This window comes from Meles meles, chromosome 7, assembly GCF_922984935.1.
Source record: "Meles meles chromosome 7, mMelMel3.1 paternal haplotype, whole genome shotgun sequence".
Classification (NCBI taxonomy): domain Eukaryota; kingdom Metazoa; phylum Chordata; class Mammalia; order Carnivora; family Mustelidae; genus Meles; species Meles meles.
The window spans coordinates 42,224,000-42,244,110 of NC_060072.1; the positions used below are offsets into that span (position 1 = coordinate 42,224,000).

Genomic DNA, 20,111 nt, shown 5'->3' on the forward strand with positions numbered 1-20,111 from the left:
GCACAGATAACCCAGGGACTCTCATCTAGTTTCATCTTTTAAATTTTTAAATGTGGGAAGGTGGGGTGGGGGTAAAAATGATATGCTTTACCATGGGATCAAACTTAAGTTGTTATCAACTTAAAATACACTGCTATAGTTAGAAATTGTTTTATGTAAGCCTCATTACAACCACACAATAAAAACCTATGGTAAAAACACAAAAGATGAAGCAAAAGGAATGTAAGCATACCATTAAAGTCCTCAAACCACAAAAGAAGAAAGTAAGAGAAGAGATGAAAAGAGGAATTATGAAAATATCCAGAAAGCAGTTAACAAAATGGCAATAAGTACATACTTATAAATAATTATTTAAAAAATAAAATTATTATTTTAAATCTGATTGGACTAAATTCTCCAATCAAAGATTGGAGAGTGACTGAATAGATAAAACTACAATAACAACAGCAAAAAAAAAAAAACAAGACCCATCTATATGCTGCCTGAAGAGATTCACTTTAATAATAATTTTTTTTAAAAGATTTTATTTATTTACTTGACAGAGAGAGATCACAAGCAGACAGAGAGGCAGGCAGAGAGAGAGAGAGGGAATCAGGCTCGCCACTGAGCAGAGAGCCTGATGCGGGACTCGATCCCAGGACCCTGACCCACTGAGCCACCCAGGCGCCCCAGAGATTCACTTTAGATGTTAGGACACACAGAAGTCTGAAAAGGGAGGAATGGAAAAAGATATTCCATGCAAATGGAAACTAAAAGAAAGTGGGAGTAGCTGTATTTATATCAAACAAAATACACTTTAAAACTGTAGTAAGACAAAGATGGGCATTATGTAATGATAAAAGGATCAGTCCAAAAGGAATATTAACATTTGTAAATATTTATACACCAACATTACATACATACATTAGCATTACATACATAAAGCAAGTATTTACAAGACCCAAAGAGAAGTAGATAGCAATACAGTAATAATAAGGGATGTTAATACCCCAGCATCACTGGATAGATGATCCAGACAGAAAAGCAGTAGGAAAAAACTGCCCTTAAATAACATGTTAGACCGGGACATCTAGGTGGCTCAGTGGGTTAAGCCTCTGCCTTCGGCTCAGGTCATGATCTCAGGGTTCTGGAATCGAGTCCCGCATCAGGCTCTCTGCTCAGCAGGGAGCCCGCTTCCCCTCTCTCTCTGCCTGTTTCTCTGCCTACTTGTGATCTCTCTCTCTCTCTGTCAAATAAATAAATAAAATCTTAAAAAAAAAAAAAACATGTTAGACCAGGTGGAATTAACAAACATAATCAGAACATTACATCTAAAAGCAACAGAATGCACATTCTTCTCAAGTACACATGGAACATTCTCTAGAATAGGTTGTATGTTAAGCTATAGGTCTTTATTTAAAAATTTTTTTATTATGTTCAATTATACACTACATCATTAGGAAAATAAGTCTTAATCTATTAAAGAGTATTAAAATCATATCAAGCATCATTTTTACCACAGTGGTTGAAAACTAGAAATGAATTACTTGAAGAAAACTGGAAATTTTACAGATATGTGGAGATTAAACAATATGCTTCTGAACAACCGTATGAGTCAAGAAGAAATAAAAAATACCTCAAAACAAACAAAAACGGAAATATACCAGAATTTGTGGGATACATCAAAAGCCATCCTAAGAGAGAAGTTTACAGTGATAAATGCTGTAGCTCAAGAAACAAGAAAAATCTCATAAACAACCTAACTTTACAGCTTGAGGAAATACAAAAAGAACAAACTAAGCCCAAAGTTACTGGAAGGAAGGATATAACAAAGATTAGAGCAGAAATAATGAAATAGAGACTAAAAAGACAGTAGAAAATAACAATGAAACAAGAGCTGATCCTTTGAAAAGATAAAATTGGCAAGCTTTTAGCTAAAACTCACTGAGGGAATTAGAGGACTCATAAATAAATACAATACAAAATGAAAGAGGAGATACTGTAACTGACACCAGAGAAATACAAAAGATCACCAGAAACTACTATGAAAAATTATAATTATATGCCAACAAATTGGACAATCTAGAAGAAATGGGCAAATTTCTAGAAATGTACAAGCTATTCAGACTAAATCATGATGAAACAGAAAATCTGAACAGATCAATTACTAGTAAGGAGATTGAATAAACAATTTAAATACTTATTACAAGCGAGAATCCAAGATCATTTATCTTTACTTGTATATTCTACCAAACATTCAAAGAAGAATTAATGTCAATCCTTCTCAAACTCTTCCAAAGTATAAAAGAGGAGAAAACTCTTCCAGATTCATTTGACAAGGCCAACATTTCCCTGAAACCAAACCAGACAAGGATGTCACAAGAAAAAATTACAAGTTAATATCCCCGAGGAACATAGATGCAAAAATCCTGAAAAAAAAAATTAGCAAACTTAATTAAACAATACATCAAAAGGATCATGCACCATGGTCAAGTGAGTTTGTTCCAGGGGTGAGAGGATGGTTCAGCATCCACAAATCAGTCAATGTGGTATACCATATTAATAAATTACAGTATAAAAATCATCCAATCATATCCATAGATGCAGAAAAAGCATTTGACAAAGTTCAACATCCGTTTCGTCTCAATGCAGATAAGAGGGAATGTACCTCAGTATAGTAAAAGCCATATATGACAAGCCCACAGCTAACATCATATTTAGTGGTGAAAAGCTGAAAACTTTACTGCTGAGGTCAGGAACAAGACAGGGATGCCCACTCTTGCCCTTTTATTCCATAGAGTATGGGAAGATTCAGCTAAGTGAAAATTTTATTGGGAGGAAGTCTTCATTTCCAGACAATGGTGATTAAGGAAGGCATAGCCTTTAATCATAAATTGGGATAAGTCAGGAAAACATTTGGTCACCAAAAGCTACACAACAGACAGACACATACATGTACATCTGTGCTTCATATTAACCTAGGGGTAGAACCAACATAATATATGTAGGCATGAAAGCAGGGGAAGAAATAGAGGAAATAAATGTGTGAACATTTATGAAATTTTCCAATAGAGATAAGAGACACATAGGAGGGTAATTTTCGGGAAAGTAGAACTGAGGAAGGACTTTTTAATAATCAGGGAGGTTTGAACATTATGGACAAATAGAACTGACAGGACAAATTCTTATAGTAGAGTTCTGTACTGTCATTAGGTGCTAGAAGAAAGTAGCTCGAAAATTACGGGTAGAAAGCTTAATCAGAAAAGATGGTGGCTGATAGAGAAAAAATTCAAAATGGGAGTTTTTAAAATTGCTCTTTTTTTAAAAGTAGTTGTTTATGTTATTGAACGTTTCTTTGTTTTAGGAAAGATTCTGTACAGGTAACTTTAAATCAGTCAGAACTTAAGTATTTACAGAGCTTAGGCAGTTGGCAAAAAGGAGAAGCAGTGAAGTACAGGTGCAAATATGGTATGAGAGGTGGGTGCAAACTGGAGAATGTTTCCCCTTATAAAGTGGATGGCTGCTGCTCAGCCCTAATCAGTTATTGCTCAGTGTTGCCACGTCTTCCAGTGTTTTAGTACAAGCTATGTATAAGTTTTCCCTCTTAAAATATTGCTTGAAAAGAACAAAAATCATAGCCATTTGCCTTACATTTTGTGACCTGTTTTACACACTGAATTCCTTGTCATGTATGGTTTCATTACTATTTTGTTTACATAAAACTTTTGAGAGCTGCTTATTGTTAAAAAAAAAACAAGAAAACAAAAACAAACAAACCCAAATCTCCTCTTACAAAATTACTGCAAAGCCAAATACTGGTTTAAAAAATCATTTGAGAGGGCGCCTGGGTGGCTCAGTGGGTTAAGCCGCTGCCTTCGGCTCAGGTCATGATCTCAGGGTCCTGGGATTGAGCCCCGCATCGGGCTCTCTGCTCAGCAGGGAGCCTGCTTCCCTCTCTCTCTCTGCCAACCTCTCTGTCTACTTGTGATCTCTCTCTGTCAAATAAATAAATAAAATCTTTAAAAAAAAATCATTTGAGAAATATATATACGCTATTCACAGGCTAACAAACATTTGTCACATGCCTACTACTAAGAGTAACATTCATGTCTTTAAATTAAATGTATTCAGACACTTCTCATTTTGCTATCTTAGATTCAGTGTGCTATATTATATCCAAGTGCTTGCTCAACATGCCCACTTGAATATCAAATAGACATCTCAAACTTAACATATCCCAAACTAAATATGTTTACCCTGACCAAGTACCTCCACCGTCAGACTTCCCCATCTCATCTGATGGCCATCTTTTCAGTCATTCAGGGCAAAAATCTTTGTGATTATGGATTCCTTTCTCTTTCCCACTTCAGAGTCAATCCTTCAGGAAATCCTGTTGCTTCTACTATCTAAATATATATAGAATTCTACTACTTCTGAGTATCTTTATGGCTGTCATTAAACCTAGTATCATTGTTTCTCTCCGGGATTATTGCAGTAGCCTCTTAACTGAATTCCCAATCCCTACCCTTCCCCCACGACTACAGTTACTGTCAACACAGAGAGAAACTTTAAAAATGTAAGTCAAATCATATTAACCCCCAGTGATTTCTCATATTACTTAGAATTAAAGGCTAAGATCTACAGTGACCCACTGGACCTACTGGATCTACTACTTTTGTTCCCTTACTTCTGTGATCAGATCTCTTCCTACTCTTTCATCCCTTTGCTCATGTTGTTCTAGGCACATTGCTGTCTTGCTATTCCTCAAACTTCCAAGTTAGGCACTTAAGGCTTTTGCACTGGGTATTCCCTGTGACCTGAAAATGCTTTTTCAGATATCTAAAGGACTAATCTCCTCCCTACTTCAAATGTTTGATCAGATGTCATCTTTTCAATGAGACCTATCGTGAACATGCTATATAAAATTGTAACCCTTTCCTCCCTGGTTTTTCTTAGTCTGCCTTATTTTTTTCTCATACCATCATGCCCTAACATAAAACCTTTTTAAAGAAATTTTACTTAGTTAAGATATAGTGCAGTATTGGTTTCTAACATATGACTTTTAATTTATTGTATTTATTGTTTGTCTCTTTCTAGAATATAAGCTCCATGAGATTATTTGTTTATCTTGTTTATTGATGTATTTTATTTTGTTTATTGATGTTTGTTTCATTTATTGATGTATTTTATTATTTGAAAGATTCAGTTGGTTTTATTAAATGATTCATGAATCAGGCAGCATCGCATCTAGCAAGTAGAGGGGAACTCCTTCACTTACGTATTTTAAGTGCCTAATATGATGTCTAGGAATAAATAAACCCTTAAAATGGAATGGATAGGATGAAAAAAATTGGTAAAATACTTTTGAAGTTGAAGCTTCCTATGGGTGTTTTATTACTTTGTTTTTACACTTTGTTTTTAGTTTTGCCAATTTCTAGAATAACACCTGTCAGTATTCAAGTAAGAATTTTAGTGTACATCTCATAGACATAAGTAATTTTTATATGCTCTGTTTTGGATCATTATTCATACAGGTAATTGAGGTGACATTCAGTGCAACAAGTGTTTATTAAATGTCTACCATGAACTAGCACTGGGTAGACAGATCAGTAGAATGCAGTCTTTGTCCTTGAAGAGAATTAGATCATGAGAACAAATAATTACAATGCATTGTAATACATATAGTAAGGAAGTATACCTAAGGTTTATAAATTGAAAGTCCACTTAGCTTGGGCTGATTTTATTGGTTGTATCAAAGAAACCAAATGATAGCCCTCCAAAACCCAATTAAAAAGTATTATCCCCCCTGTTTATACTTCATTGTAGCCTTTTGTATTTGCAGAAACAAGAAAATGTTTTTCAGACTTAAAGAAAGGACCAGAATTTTGCTGACTTACTGATTTTGTTTTTGTTAGCGCTTTTAAGGAAGGATTATTAGAGACATTTGAGTATATGTAGTTATTATAAGAGTTCAGTTTGGAGGTTTGTTAAAAAAAAGTTCAGAAGAAAAAGACCTGTTATAAAGACATGCTTCTAAGACTTTGAAAATAAAGATATAAAAGTGATACATATTCATTGTAAAAATGGGAAAACACAGAAACACGAAGAGTATTTTATATATAATGTTCTATAATTTGCCATTTCCACCTAATGTGGCCCTCATTCTAGTTTATATATAAAGTAAATACGTAAGAGTATGTAAAGACCTACCTGATTTTTAGAAGTTGCTACATGATACTCCATTTTATGTCTATAGTATAATTTAAGCAAACTCCTAATGATTGACATTAAAGTTCTAGTTTTCTCATCATTTCTATTACTTTGTTGGATGTGTTTATATATCTTTGTGCATTTGTATAAACAAATATGGCATAATTATTAGCCTCAAAATTACTGGATTAAAGTATACGTATTTTTAAATTGCCCTGCCAAAAATTGTTATAATTTATATTCTTCTCCCAAAGTATATGAGAATACTTTGTCCTACATTCTTGCCAGTGTTGGCAATATTAGCACATTTGCCAATGTAATCATGAGAAAAAAGAACATTTACTTAATTGTAGGTAGATTTAAACATTTCTCTTCGAACAATCTTGTATCTGTAACCTTGCTCTTGCTGTTAGTTACTATTTTCTTTTCTTCCGTTTTTTTCCTCTGAAAACTTTACCATTCTTAAAGTCCCATGTCAAAATCTATTTTGTCCATGATTGGATTTCCCAGTAACCTCATCCTAAAATGATTTCTTCCTCCTAATATACTTACTGATTTTTCCATTTCTCACAGTTTTATACTAGTCCTAATACATGGGATTTTTTTTTTCTTCCAGGATTTTCAAATTTACAGGATGGCTAAATATTAACAGAAAGAGAAGCATATACTTACCTTCTTTCACTATGGATGCAGGTTTGGCAGATGGAGAACCTGATCAAACTTCGGTGAGTGGTTCAAATGTAGCATAATAAGGTACTATAACCTACAGCTATGAAGTGTTTTGATGTAAGCCATTATTTTATCTTAAAAAAATATATTTAAAACAAACTTAAAAAAATTTAAAGTAATTCTTTAACTCCTGTTGGTATGAAAATGACAGATATTTTAAAGCTTGTTGAAGCAGAACCCAGTCAGTTTTCTGATATTTCCATCCTATCTCCTTCTCTGCTTACTTGTATTAATTTGGTTCCAAACCTTGGGATGATAAATTCTTTGGGATAATGCAGAGGCCAACTTTTCTATGTTTCATATTGCTATGGAATTATATTGAGATGTCTGTAAATTTTAGTTTAGTGAAAATCCTTCGTTCAGACTCAGATTTAGGAACAGTCTAATGATTGATAGCAAAATGCTATTTTGTTTACTTGTGTTAAATTGTTCCCAGCCTTTTTTGAATTTCTGGTTCAGACTTGTTTTAGTTTCTTAAAGGGTCAAAGAAAGTTAAACTTTAAAATAACTTGTTAATAGAAAATAAAATGGGCATGGAAGTAATTTGGTTTACGAAGGTTATTGTCGCAGTGATTATGAAAGGAAAACTGATGGTAGGTTATTTTATTTTCGCTATGATTTCAACAAAAAGTTAAGATTAAAACCTTGTCTTAGAACATGTATACTTTGCCATAAATATCTTATTTAAGGTTAGTGGACTTAACTATTTTAGCTGAAATATTTTAAATCTCATTGATAATAAAAATGCCAATAATAACAATAGTTGCTATTCTCTAAGTGTATGCTTTGTCAGACTGCCCTCACAACACCCATTAAAGGTAGGTATTTGTTTATTCTCACTTTTAAAGAGAGAAAATTGTTCTGAGCTGGAGGTTAATTATCTTCTCTAAGAGCTCACACAGCTTAAGGGATGTTTCAGTGCTTTGCCACTAATGTACTAGCTCTGTGCCTGTCTTTCTGAATAGAATTTTAAGAATACTTAAAATTTACTGTTATCTTTTTTTTTTTTTAAGATTGTATTTATTTGATAGAGATCATAAGTTGGCAAAGAGGCAGGCAGAGAGAGAGAGGGGAAGCAGGCTCCCTGCCGAGCAGGGAGCCCCATGCAGGACGTGATCCCAGAACTCTGGGATCACGACCTGAGCCGAAGGCAGAGGCTTTAACCCACTGAGCCACCCAGGTGCCCCTCTTTTAAACTAATATCTAGACAGTTTTAATTCTATACCAGAATATCTGTGATGTATTAATAAAATTTAATTCATTTTTTCTAAATCATGCTGATATTTAGAGAGATTGGAGCAAGATATTTAAAAAGCAATGAGAACAAGGGGCGCCTGGGTGGCTCAGTGGGTTAAAGCCTCTGCCTTTCGCTCAGGTCATGATCCCAGGGTCCTGGGATCGAGCCCCGCATCGAGCTCTCTGCTTGGCAGGGAGCCTGCTTCCTCCTCTCTCTCTCTCTGCCTGCCTCTCTCCCTACTTGTGATCTCTATCTGTCAAATTAAAAAAAAAAAAAAAAGCAATGAGAACAGTTTTCTTTTTCTTGTTCATCAGTTTCTTTTGTGAAATATTGTAGCTTATTACAGAGAAAAAATTACCAAAAATTTCAGTTGCACTACTCAAATTTTATGTATTTGAAACTAATCTTGAGATCTACTTTTGAGTTACCTATTTATAAAATATCACCTTTGAACTGCACCGCCTAAGCTGGTTACTGTTTAGATCTAACAGAAGTGGATAAGTACACGGGCTCTGTAGACATTTAGCTACATATTAAAATCTAAGCTTTGTTGCTTAGTTGTATGACCTGGGTAATTAATTAAATTCTCTAGGCTTTCAGTTTCTTCATCTGTTATATAAAGATAATAATATCTACCTTCCAGAATTGTTTTGAGGTTTGGTTTTGATTTTGTTTTTTTTTTAAAGATTTTATTGATTTGTCAGAGAGAGAAAGGGGGAGAGAGCACAAGCAGGAGGAGCTGCAGGCAGAGGGAGAAGCAGATTCCCTGCTGAGTAGGAAGCCCAGTGCCAGACCTGATCCCAGAAGCCTGGGATCCTGACCTGAGCCAAAGGCAGATGCTTAACTGATTGAGCCACCCCGGCTTCCCTGTTTTGAGTTTTGATTGGGATAATATATCTATAAAGTGCCTATTATAAAGCCACAGACATTATATACATTCAGTAAATAAAAGCTATTACTATTATTGTTGATATACCTAGCTGTGTTAAGCTTTCTGTCCAAAAAGATAAATAATTAGAAGGCAGGAGAGGCAGTAATACACACTGAAAAAAGCCCGAGACTATTCAGTAATTTTGGCTTTATACTTTCTCAGAATCTCAGTTTTTGTTCCTAAAATATTGAGGCAAATACTCTACTTCAATAAAAAATATATAGGCAAGAATATTCATTCTGAGTACTTGATAGAGTCAGTATGATCAAGAGAAACCAGAAAGTTTTTTGAAAATATGAAGTAGTGTGTAAATATGAGTTCATAATTTTTTTTTAAAGATTTTATTTATTTTTTTGACAGAGACAGAGATCACAAGTAGGCAGAGAGGCAGGCAGAGAGAGAAGGAAGCAGGCTCCCCGCTGAGCAGAGAGCCCAATGCGGGACTCGATCCCAGGACCCTGGGATCATGACCTGAGCTGAAGGCAGAGGCTTTAACCCACTGAGCCACCCAGACGCTCCTGAGTTCATAATGTTTTTAAAAATGATTGCAGGGACTAGTTTTTAAGCTATTAGTAGACTTTTTAAAATTGCAGCCGTTGTACAAAGTACTATGCCTGGTGAAGGGGATGCCAAGAGATATACAATATATTCTGAATTGGGTTTATTTTGGGAAGACTAGAGAGATGGATAGATAAGGCAAAAACAGATTTACTCAGTGATGAGTGATGAACATAAAACAAGGCAAGATTTACAAGCTGTGAAGAGTGGGTGGTTGTTACACAGTGGGGTAGTTGGAAGAGTTTTCTTAAGAGAACATACACTTTGACTACTACAGGTAAATAGTATAGGATTGAAAATGAGCAAGGAGAGTGTTCTAGGAAGGGAGGATAACAAGAGGCAAAGCTAAATGGGGAGAATTAACTGCTTATGGTTTTTTTTTTTTTTTAGGGAGAAATGAATTAGAAAAATTAAGGTAGATTGGAAGGTAGTGTTATTTACGGGAAAAATGATTCATGAGGCAGAAAAAGACCAAAATTGTAGGTTTTGAGTGCCAGACCCGGGATTTTTGAACTTGAATCTGAAAGCCATAGTATATCATTGAATATTTTTATGTAGATTGATGAATCTGGAAGCAAGATATAAAACGATTAGGAAGAGTAAAAGATATTAAGAGACTATTATAGGAGTCTTGGTGTGAGGATATAAAACGATTAGGAAGAGTAAAAAATATTAAGAGACTATTATAGGAGTCTTGGTGTGAGGTTGTTAAAGTTTGGACTCAGTATGACTGTTAGTGTCCCTTAATTTAGTATTATTCTTCCATAGGAGATTACCTTTTCTTTTTCTTTCTTTTTTTTTTTTTTTAAGTAGGCTCCAAGCCCAGCAGGAACTTGAACTCACAACCCTGAGATCAAGACCGAAACTGAAGTCAGGAGTTGGATACTTACCCCCATTGAGCCACCCAAGTGACCTTACTTTCTCTTTTAAAAAATTCTTTTGCCCATTCATTATTCCACTTGTGTATAGTTCAGTTTTTGTGGTAATATTGTCTTAAGTAGTAAATATTGAAAAACTATGGATTAAATCTCTGTACATGGAACTACTATATTTCAGGACACAAGTATACATTTAATATGTATCTTATGATAGTTTTTAAAAGTCCAGAACTTAGATCACTTTAGCAATTAACCACTAAGAAATGCTTAAAATGTAGGAGTTAAATTTTTATTAATAGATCGACGTAGACTATGTGAAGCTTTTTTCTTTCTTTCTTTTTTTTTTTAAATTCAAAACCTGAATAGGTTTTTCACCTTAAGGACAGTCATTGTATTTTTAAAAATATTTTATATATTATTTCTGTTGCTGGAAGAAACCTTCTTTTAGAAGGTCTATTAGAGGTAAAAAAAACTTTTGTATTATAAATGAATTACATAAATGACTTCAGAAGAGAACATAGTTTTTAAAATACTCATGAATCTTTTGTATTCTAAGATGCTCACAATCAACCATTTACATCAAAATCTTTTTTAAGATTTTGATGTAAATGGGTACTTTGAATCAAAGAATTTCTGAAATGTAAGGAAATGCAAAGACGATTTAGTTCAGTAATTCTTAGAATGTAGTAAATGAGTGTCTTTCTAATGGGCCTAGAGATTATCCAACTTCCTGAAACTTTTATTTTTACATACTTACTAGGTGATTTTTTTTTCATATTTACTATGATTTGGTGTTCATAAAGTAAAATTTGTATGTTACTAGACTTCACCGAGAGCTTTAAATCCTATTCTAAGAAATGTGGCTACTATATGTAATATTTGGCAACATTGTATAGCTTGTATATTTTGCTGTGCCAGTTAATGGAATTGCCCCAGTGAGTAGCCTAGGGAGAGGGAAAAGCAGCAGGGAGCCTGACTTGGGACTCGATGCCAGGACCCTGATATCATGACCTGAGCTGAAGGCAGATGCTTAATTGACTGAGCCACCCAGTTGTCCAGGAGTTAGCTTTGAAAAAGAAAAATAACCAGTGATTTACACAGTACTTCGGCAAAATTCTAAGCCAGAAATTTTTGGTATTTCCATTATGCTTGGAGAGCTTCTTCGGTAAATGGTATTCAGTGTTATTTGCCTCTTTTCTCATTCTCTCATGAGTGTACAGTGCACTGTTCCAGCGACTACCTGAGGTGCTGATGTCATCAATCTACTGGCTAATGGAGTGTGTGCTTGTGTATTCTTGTGTTTTCAAGTTTCCTTAGTTTGGTTTTTTCCTAAGCAATGCTTTTTATTTAAACAAACTATTTTTTAGAATAGTTTTAGGCATAGAACAAAATTATAGAGTTCCCATATACTTTGTACTCAAATTCCCTTGTTATTAACACATTTATGGTACATTTGATATAATTAATGAGTCTAGGTTGATAACATTAACTAAAGTCCATACTCGATTCAGGTTTCCTTAGTTTTTACCTGTTGTCCTTTTCTGTTCCAGGGTCCTATCTGGAATAGCATATTACATTTAGTAGTCATGTTTCCTTAGGGTCCTCTTGACTGTGATTTCCTTGTTTATGATGGCCTTGATAATTTTGAGAAGTACTGGTTAGATATTTTGCACAATGCCCTTCAATTGAGATTTGTCTGTTTTTCACTGGTCCTTATGGGTTTTGGGGAAGAGACCACAAAAGTAAAATGCCATTTCATCACATCATTGCCAAGCGTATATACTGTCAACCTGACTTGTCATTTCTGATGTTGATTTTGATTATGTGGCTGAAATAGTGAGTTTCTCATTTTTAATTTATAATAGGGCAAATATCAGTAGGTATAATCCACAGTAAAGAACAGTTCTTTGGAGTCTTCAGTAATTTCTGGGACAGTGAAGGAATCTAGAGACCCCAAAGTTTGAAAATTCCTCAAGCCTTTAGTAATTAACACTTTAAAGAAGAATAATTTATAGCTACCTGATATGAAAAGAGGGATCCAGAAGGTGATGGGGGTAGGGGCAAGGTAGAAAGAAGAAATGACAGGGTCTTCAGGAATGAGGGAGTGATGATCACGATAAAATTTAACTATTACAAAATTGTAATATTGTGCTAGCATTATGATCTGTATCTTTCAAGCACTTTTTGTTTTTGTTTTGTTTCTGTTTTCATTTTGACATTTACAGATACTGGTTGAATGCTTACCTATTTTGTCTTTAAGAGTTTTAATGTTTTATCTGATTCATCTGCAAAAATAGTTTATTCTTTCCAGTCCTTATACAGTTAGGACTATTGTTCTGTGTATGTATGCCTGCAGGTGAAAGTTGATGGAATGGTTATAGCATTTTATATTTTTTTCAGAAATTAATCTATTTTTTTATAATTTTCATTTTTTTTAAAGATTTTATTTATTTACTTGACAGAAAGAGATCACAAGTAGGCAGAGAGGCAGGCAGAAGAGAGAGGGAAGCAGGCCCCCCGCCGAGCAGAGAGCCCGACGCGGGACTCGATCCCAGGACCCCGAGATCACGACCCGAGCCGAAGGCAGTGGCCCAACCCACTGAGCCACCCATCATTTAAGATTTATTATTTGGTTACTTTTTGGAATACATTGTGCCCTATTTAAGGGGTCTTCTCTTTGGGAAATGTGGCGCTTTTGTTTCTGTGTTTTATCTCTCGTGTTTTCCTTCTTTTCTTTTCATTATGCCTTCTTGTTGAATTCCTTCATCACTCTTTCTGCTCACTAATTTATTTATTATATTTGTTTTGCTTGTCAATCCTGCTGTATACTTTGTTTCATCATAATATTTTTATACCCATTATTACTAGCTGCTTTTCTGTGAATGTTTGGTCATAATTCATTTTTACAATATCCTCTCATATCTTTTTGAGCATATTTATTATCATTATTTTAAGTTTTTGACGGGTTTGGTCCAGTAATTAGCTCTCCAACTGAGACTCTTCAGTTTTTCCTTCATAACATTTGGACTCCTTAGGACATTAATTATTTTTGTTTATGAGTTTATACTTCCTTGGGAATAATATTCTCTTGGGAATATTCATTGCTTTGTCTGATTGATACTGTCCTAGAGAGAAGAGAAAGAGCCTAGGGGCTCATTCAGCTGGTTACTTTCTTTTTAAGACATGCAGGTGCCTCTGTAAGCAGAATATCATTAAAGCCACTGCTCTACATTTAACCTTTTTTTTTTTCCTGAAGATTTTATTTATTTGAGAGAGAGAGCAAGCACACGCGCGAGTGCTTGAGCAGTGGGAAGGGCAGAGGGAGGAAACCGACTCCCCACCGAGCAGGGAGGCCCCATGTAGGGCTCTATCCCAGGACTCCAGGATCATGACCTGAGCAGAATGCAATCTCTTTTTTTTTTTTTATTTTATTTATTTGTCAGAGAGAAGGAGAGAGAGAGAGAGCACACAGTCAGGCAGAGGTGGAGAAAGAAGCAGGCTCCCTGCCGAGCAAGGAGACCATGCGGGACTCGATCCCAGGACCCTGGGATCATGACTCGAGCCGAAGGCAGCGGCTTAACCCACTGAGCCACCCAGGCGTCCCCAGAATGCAATCTCTTAACAGACTGAGCCACTCAGGTGCCCTTCTACATTTAGCTCTTACTTAAATTTCTTCTTGTTTTTTTTTTTTGTTTTTTTTTTTTTAGAAAATAAAATGTATCCTATCAAACCTCAGATTAGAATGTGAAGGGTTAGAATTTTAGCATGGTAGAGATACATTAGCCTGGGTGACTCAGTTAAGTGTCTGCCTTTGGCTCATGAACCCAGCCAGGGTCCTGGGATTAAGTTCTGCCTTGGGCTCCCTGTGCCTCTTCTCTCTGCTTGTACTCTCTCTCAAATAAATAAATAAATAAAGTCCCCCCCCCCCAAGAAAATAAACTATAAGAAATGAATAGCAGCTAACATTTGTTAAATTTCTATTCTGTGCCAGAAGCTGTTCCTAGTGCTTTTCAGGTAAACTTATGTAATTTTCTTTTCTTTCTTTTTTTTTTTTAAGGTTTTATTTATTTATTTGACGGATAGAGATCACAAGTAGGCAGAGAGGCGGGCAGAGAGAGAGGAGGAAGCAGCTCCCTGCTGAGCAGAGAGCCCGATGCCGATGCGGGGCTCGATCCCAGAACCCTGGGATCATGACCTGAACCGAAGGCAGAGGCTTAACCCACTGAGCCACCCAGGTGCCCCTAAACTTACATAATTTTCTAATAACCTTATGAGATAGCATAATTACCCTCATTTAATATGGGTATAAATTTAATACCTCATTTAATAGAAGAGAACACAGAAATAAGTAAGTTGCCCAGGGTCATGCAGCTAGTAAGTGGCTGAACTGAGATACATTTGGCTCCATAAGCCAAGCTTTAATTATTTTTCTATACTGCATCTCAACCAAGTTAGAATCAGAATATACAGATCCTTGAATACAATTTCTACAGTTTGAAATTTTTGTTTTTAAGGTAATGTCAGACTATTGAATTTTTTTGTTCTTGTTTTTTGGAGCAAAACCTGTTTAGAGTTGTGACTTGGGAAAATCATCTTGCAAAATTATGGGATATTGCAGGGACAACCAGCTAAACATTATAGAGCTATCTCTGAGGTGTCTTGAAAAATCCCAGTGCCCATGTTGCATCCCTGTTCATTTGAATTAGAGTCTCAGAGAGTGAGATGCAGACATTAGTACTTTTTAAAAGTCTCCCAGGTAATTTTTGGCCAACATTGAGAACTATAAAAATAGAGGTGGTTAGCCCAGGGAATAAGTCAGCTTGCAGTTGTGTAATCTAGGTAGAAGGCATTTAAAACCTATAGGGTAATAGTAGCTGAATAGAAAATGTGTCCCTTTTGGATTTTGCTTTTTTCCCTAGATTTTTAGAATTTGCACATTCCATATTTGGGTTAATTTATTAGTATGGAGAACAAACAAACAAATGTATTTTTGCACACTTACTATGTGTCCTGATCTCGGCTCGGTGTCTCCCATACTTTCTCATTTAATTTCCATAGTACTATGGGGTAGACGTTCACTCTGTTTTTAGAGATGAAGAAACTAAGACTCTGAGGGAGTTAGTAATTATTTCTAAGATCACATAGCTAATCAGTGGGTCATGTTAAGATTTAAATACATGTACTCTTAATTTTGTTATTCTTGTCATTGAATATAAAGGCTAACGTTTTTATTATAAATTGATCTATGTCAGACACAGCCTTTTAAAATTTTTGTGTGCATTACCTAGTATAATGTGTACTTGAAAAAGTATGTGATACATGATCTATTTTATTTAACTCAAAGCTTTTTTCTCCTATAACTAATTTTGATTTTTCTATCTGGAGTGAATATTTTGTCATTTAGGCAGTATACAATTGAAGAAGAGTTGTTAACTGCATTTTTATGTGTGGTAGATATTATGAATCATGGAAGTTGACGTTTCCAATATTAGCAGTCTTTCCTCTGGCTTGATACTGAACAACATGATATGCTAATCTGTGATTTGTTAGAACTTGAACTCTAAAAGGAAAGAAGCTATTTGTTATACAGCCCTTGTGTCTTAATTCAGATCCTGGTCATGATTCAATATAGAATGTGGTTGTATGTATCTGTGTAAGGAATTGGCCAAAATAAAATTCCAAGTAACATAAACTCTTACTTGAGACTGAAAATCAAAGTTATTTAAGTAGGTCATAAGATTAAGCATCATACACTGAAATATTTTTGTATACAAGCTTATTGTCATCCCTGGTATGATTGTGATATGATTACATGGTTTCTTTATGCTTATCAGGTAACAAAGGATGGTTAGGTCAGATATAGGGGAGAATGTTAATGAGGTCAAAGGCCAAGATTTAATTCTTGTTTTATAACCACAGACTTCACCAGCAGTCTCACCAGATGCATGACATTAGTTACAACTGACAAAGTCAGTTTTGAACTTTCCTTATATATGAAGTCCTTGATGAAGGAGGTTGCTTTCATTATAGCAAGAGACCACCATTACCAGAAGAAATAGAACTTATGCTTCATTACCAAAGACAGGTGGTGAATCTGTAACAGTGTTATTTATAAAAGACAGAATTATTTACAAGAAATAGTGGAATTCCTAACAAAGGAATTTGGGCATATGATAGCCAGAGACTAATGGTGGAAGAAAATATGAATATGCTTTACATTACAGCTTAAGATGTTCTCAGGTATTGAGGTAATTTTCTATGTTGAATTGTTATTATGACAGAATTTTAGGACTTTAACAGAATTTACGAGCAAATAAAAAAGCTGAATTTGAGATATTTATTCAGGTTTACCCAGGGAATATTGAGAGAGCTAGGCTTAGAACTCAGATTTCAGAATTCAAGTCCATATTAGTTCTTTGTGTATCTATGTGAAGCATGCAGAATGTTAAGGTTTGGAAAATACAGAGATGAATAAGACTTTTTTGCTGTTAGAGAATTTAAACCAATTCATTTCATAAATAGGAAGTCAGCAAACTACATTTAAGAAATTCTTTGCTAGGTATTAGAGTTATAATAATGACTAAACCTTTTTTTTCATTCGTGCATTTGTCATTCAGTATTTGTTGATTGCCTCCCAAGTGCCAAGCTCTGTTCTAGTATTAAGGGATACAACAGTGACTGAAACAAACTTAAGTTCCTACTTCAGTAAAGCTAACATTCTAGTGGAGGAAGAAAAAAAAATACATAAATACATACTGTTAAGTCGTAATTGTTGTGATGAAAAATAAAGCAGGGTAAGATGGATAGAGAATCTACGGGATGGGTGTTGCTATTTTCTGAGAATACTGTGGAAGTCTTCTGATGAAGTTACTTTTTTTTTTTTTTAGAGTGGGGGTGGGTCAGAGGGAGAGTTTTTTTTTGTTTGTTTTATGTTTAAGATTTCATTTATTGGAGAGAGAGAGCATGAGCAGGAGTGTAGAGGGAGAGGGAGAAGCAGACTCCCCGCTGCAGGGAGACCAACATGTAACTCCTAGGACCCTGAGATCATGACCTTAGCCCAAGGCAGACACTTAACCAACTGAGCGACCCAGGCACTGAGAGAGAGAGAGAATTTTAAGCAGAATATTAAGAGAATCTTAACACCACGTGGCGCTCCATCTCACGACCCTGAGATGATGACCTGAGCTGATATCAAGAGTCAGATGCTTAACTGACTGAGTCACGCAGGTGCCTTTGATGAAGTTACTTTTGAACAGAATCCTAAAGGATAATTGACACTGTGGAGCTTGCAGGTCTATTAGGCAGTCTGTGGTGCTTCCGCTGTTAAGTGTTGAGGTTTGTGGGGAAGGTGAATTAGTTGTCTTTTACCTCCTCAGTCAGGAAAATGGTGGTGTGCTGCAGTGGTACTGTCTCTAGGAGCACCTGGAACTCTGGGCTCTCCCCTGCAGTTCTGCCTGATAGAAGAATGCAGTGACAACACAGATATAGTATGCCTTTGTTTTGCCTGGTGTGAGAAGCCCTGGTGTGGGAGGTCAAGAAATCCCTCACCGAGGATGTGATACTTTATCTGAGATAAGAAGAATGAGTGCAGCAGGATGGTGACTGGGAAACTTTTAAGGAGCAGGAGCTCAGGAGAGGTTAAGGAGGGAAACTAATTTGAGGAGTTGTTGGTGAATAGACCCCATTTAAAAATTAAGTCAATGGAATCTGGGGAAAGCCTGTTGAATGGGGACAAAAGAGATTTTAGGATACAACTGGAGGGCAGGGGCAGAAGGGAAAGGGAGCCAAGCAACAAGAGGGAAGAAGAAAAAAGAGAGAAAATAGCTTGGAAACTGGGGAAGGGAAGAGAGTTTTGAGAAAAGGAATGATCCGTGATGGCCAGTCCTAGAGTGATCAGTGAGGTTTAGCTGGGAAGGGTAAGATTGATAAGACTTGAAATGTCTAATAGTATAGCCACTGATGTTTAAATTAAATAAATTCAGTGCCTCAGTTTTCAGTAGCCACATTTCAAGAATTTAACAGCTACATGTAGTTAGTAGCTACTCTACTGGATATTGTAGATATAAACTATTTTCATCATTGAAGAAAGTTCTATTTGGTAACAGAGTACGAGACCATTATAATATTAGGGAAAAGTTAAATAAAAATTCATTTTTTTCTTATTTGTGGTAGCAATAGAGAAAATACTATGAGACAACTAATTAGGTTGATGAAGAACTGATACTAGGAAGTCAAGAGTTTTATCTTGAACTGTGATAGCAGAATTGGCAATTTGAGCTGAGCCTTCAAGGTGAGGGAACTTTCAAGCTGTTGAACAAGGAAGCAAAAAGAAAGGGAGAGAATTGCAAATCACTCTGAGCATAATCAGTTTTACTAGACAGAGAATTTAGGTAAATTGCAAAGCTATCTTATGGGGGATCAGAACACCCTGTGGCATGAATAATTGGTCCATGCTGTAGACAATTTCAGTATCAGGTTTGGTGCTTATTTTCTAAAGAATGGATACTATCAGATGTTTTTAAGTGGAGGAGTAACATGGCCAATGTGATAGTTTATGGAATTAATTTGCTAAATGAAGTTCTTGGTTTTTTCTTAGTCTTTGTTATTTGTACACTCCTAAGTGATCCTACGTATGTCTGCATACTGCTTTTTAAAAAAATCTATAAAGTACACTTACGTAAACTGTACCACTCATGTAAACTGTTGTTAAGCCTCACAATGATTCTGGAAAGTTGTAACATTTATAATTATGTATTCATAGAGAAGAAAATCTCAGAGTTCAATAACTTGATAATGATGGTGCTAGCTCAAAGGAGGAGTAATATTGGTTAAACAAGATAACTTACCTCAATGTCACATAAATTACTATTACAGTACATACAATCTTCAATATATGGTCATTTTGTTGGCAGTAGGAACCATGTCTTTATTGTGTTTTTGAATTCTGGTACCTAGCAGCGTAAATGAATGAGTGAGGTGAAATGTAATGCAGGGACATTTATTGAAAGGGGAGATGAGAAATGAAGTGATGTGAGTCCGGCCTAGGTAATAGTATTAATGAGAATTGAAGGAAAATATTAAATGTGAAGTAGACATTGTCTCGGTAAAAATCGTCAGAACTTAATGACTTCATGAGATGTTGGGGGGAAAGAGTCTCAGATGATTTAAGGGTTTTGGTCTGAGTGAGAGAAAGATGATACCATTGAAAGACTTGGGCAAATTGCCATGGAAGCTGGTTTCGGAGAGAAGCTACTGAGTGCTATCTTTGATTTAAAGATGCTTTCTAAAACCACTTTCCTGGTTTCGGAGCCCTTCCTTTGTTTATAGATTTTAGAACCAGAAGTTAATTTGCGCTAATGTCTGAACATACAGGTAGCAATGTTTTGGAGTGAAGTTTTAGAGATGGAGTAGGACTTGGAAGTCTTCTGAATAAAGGTGATAAATACACCTTGAGCATGAACACAATCTGCAGAAAAGGAGTAGATAGAGGAAAAAAACAACAAACAGTTGAGGACTGAGCACGCGTTATGGCCACTGACTTACTGAATGAGAAGAAGAGTGGAGTCAGGAAAACAGGAGAAGGGAAGGC

At 35.6% G+C, this 20,111-nt stretch overlaps 1 protein-coding gene across 8 annotated transcripts in view; it reads left to right on the top strand.

Moving 5' to 3' along the window:
• OSBPL8 (oxysterol binding protein like 8) overlaps positions 1-20,111 on the top strand; it is a 153,148-nt gene that overhangs the window by 37,237 nt on the left and 95,800 nt on the right. For 4 of the 8 annotated variants that reach the window (XM_046012050.1, XM_046012051.1, XM_046012053.1 and 1 more), the window contains exon 2: positions 6,806-6,914. In XM_046012050.1, the coding sequence (XP_045868006.1) occupies positions 6,873-6,914 (42 nt within the window). In that variant the 5' untranslated portion in view covers positions 6,806-6,872. Of the gene's footprint in view, positions 1-6,802; positions 6,915-20,111 lie in introns of those variants that run through there. The other 4 variants (XM_046012054.1, XM_046012058.1, XM_046012056.1 and 1 more) reach the window with 3 other exon arrangements.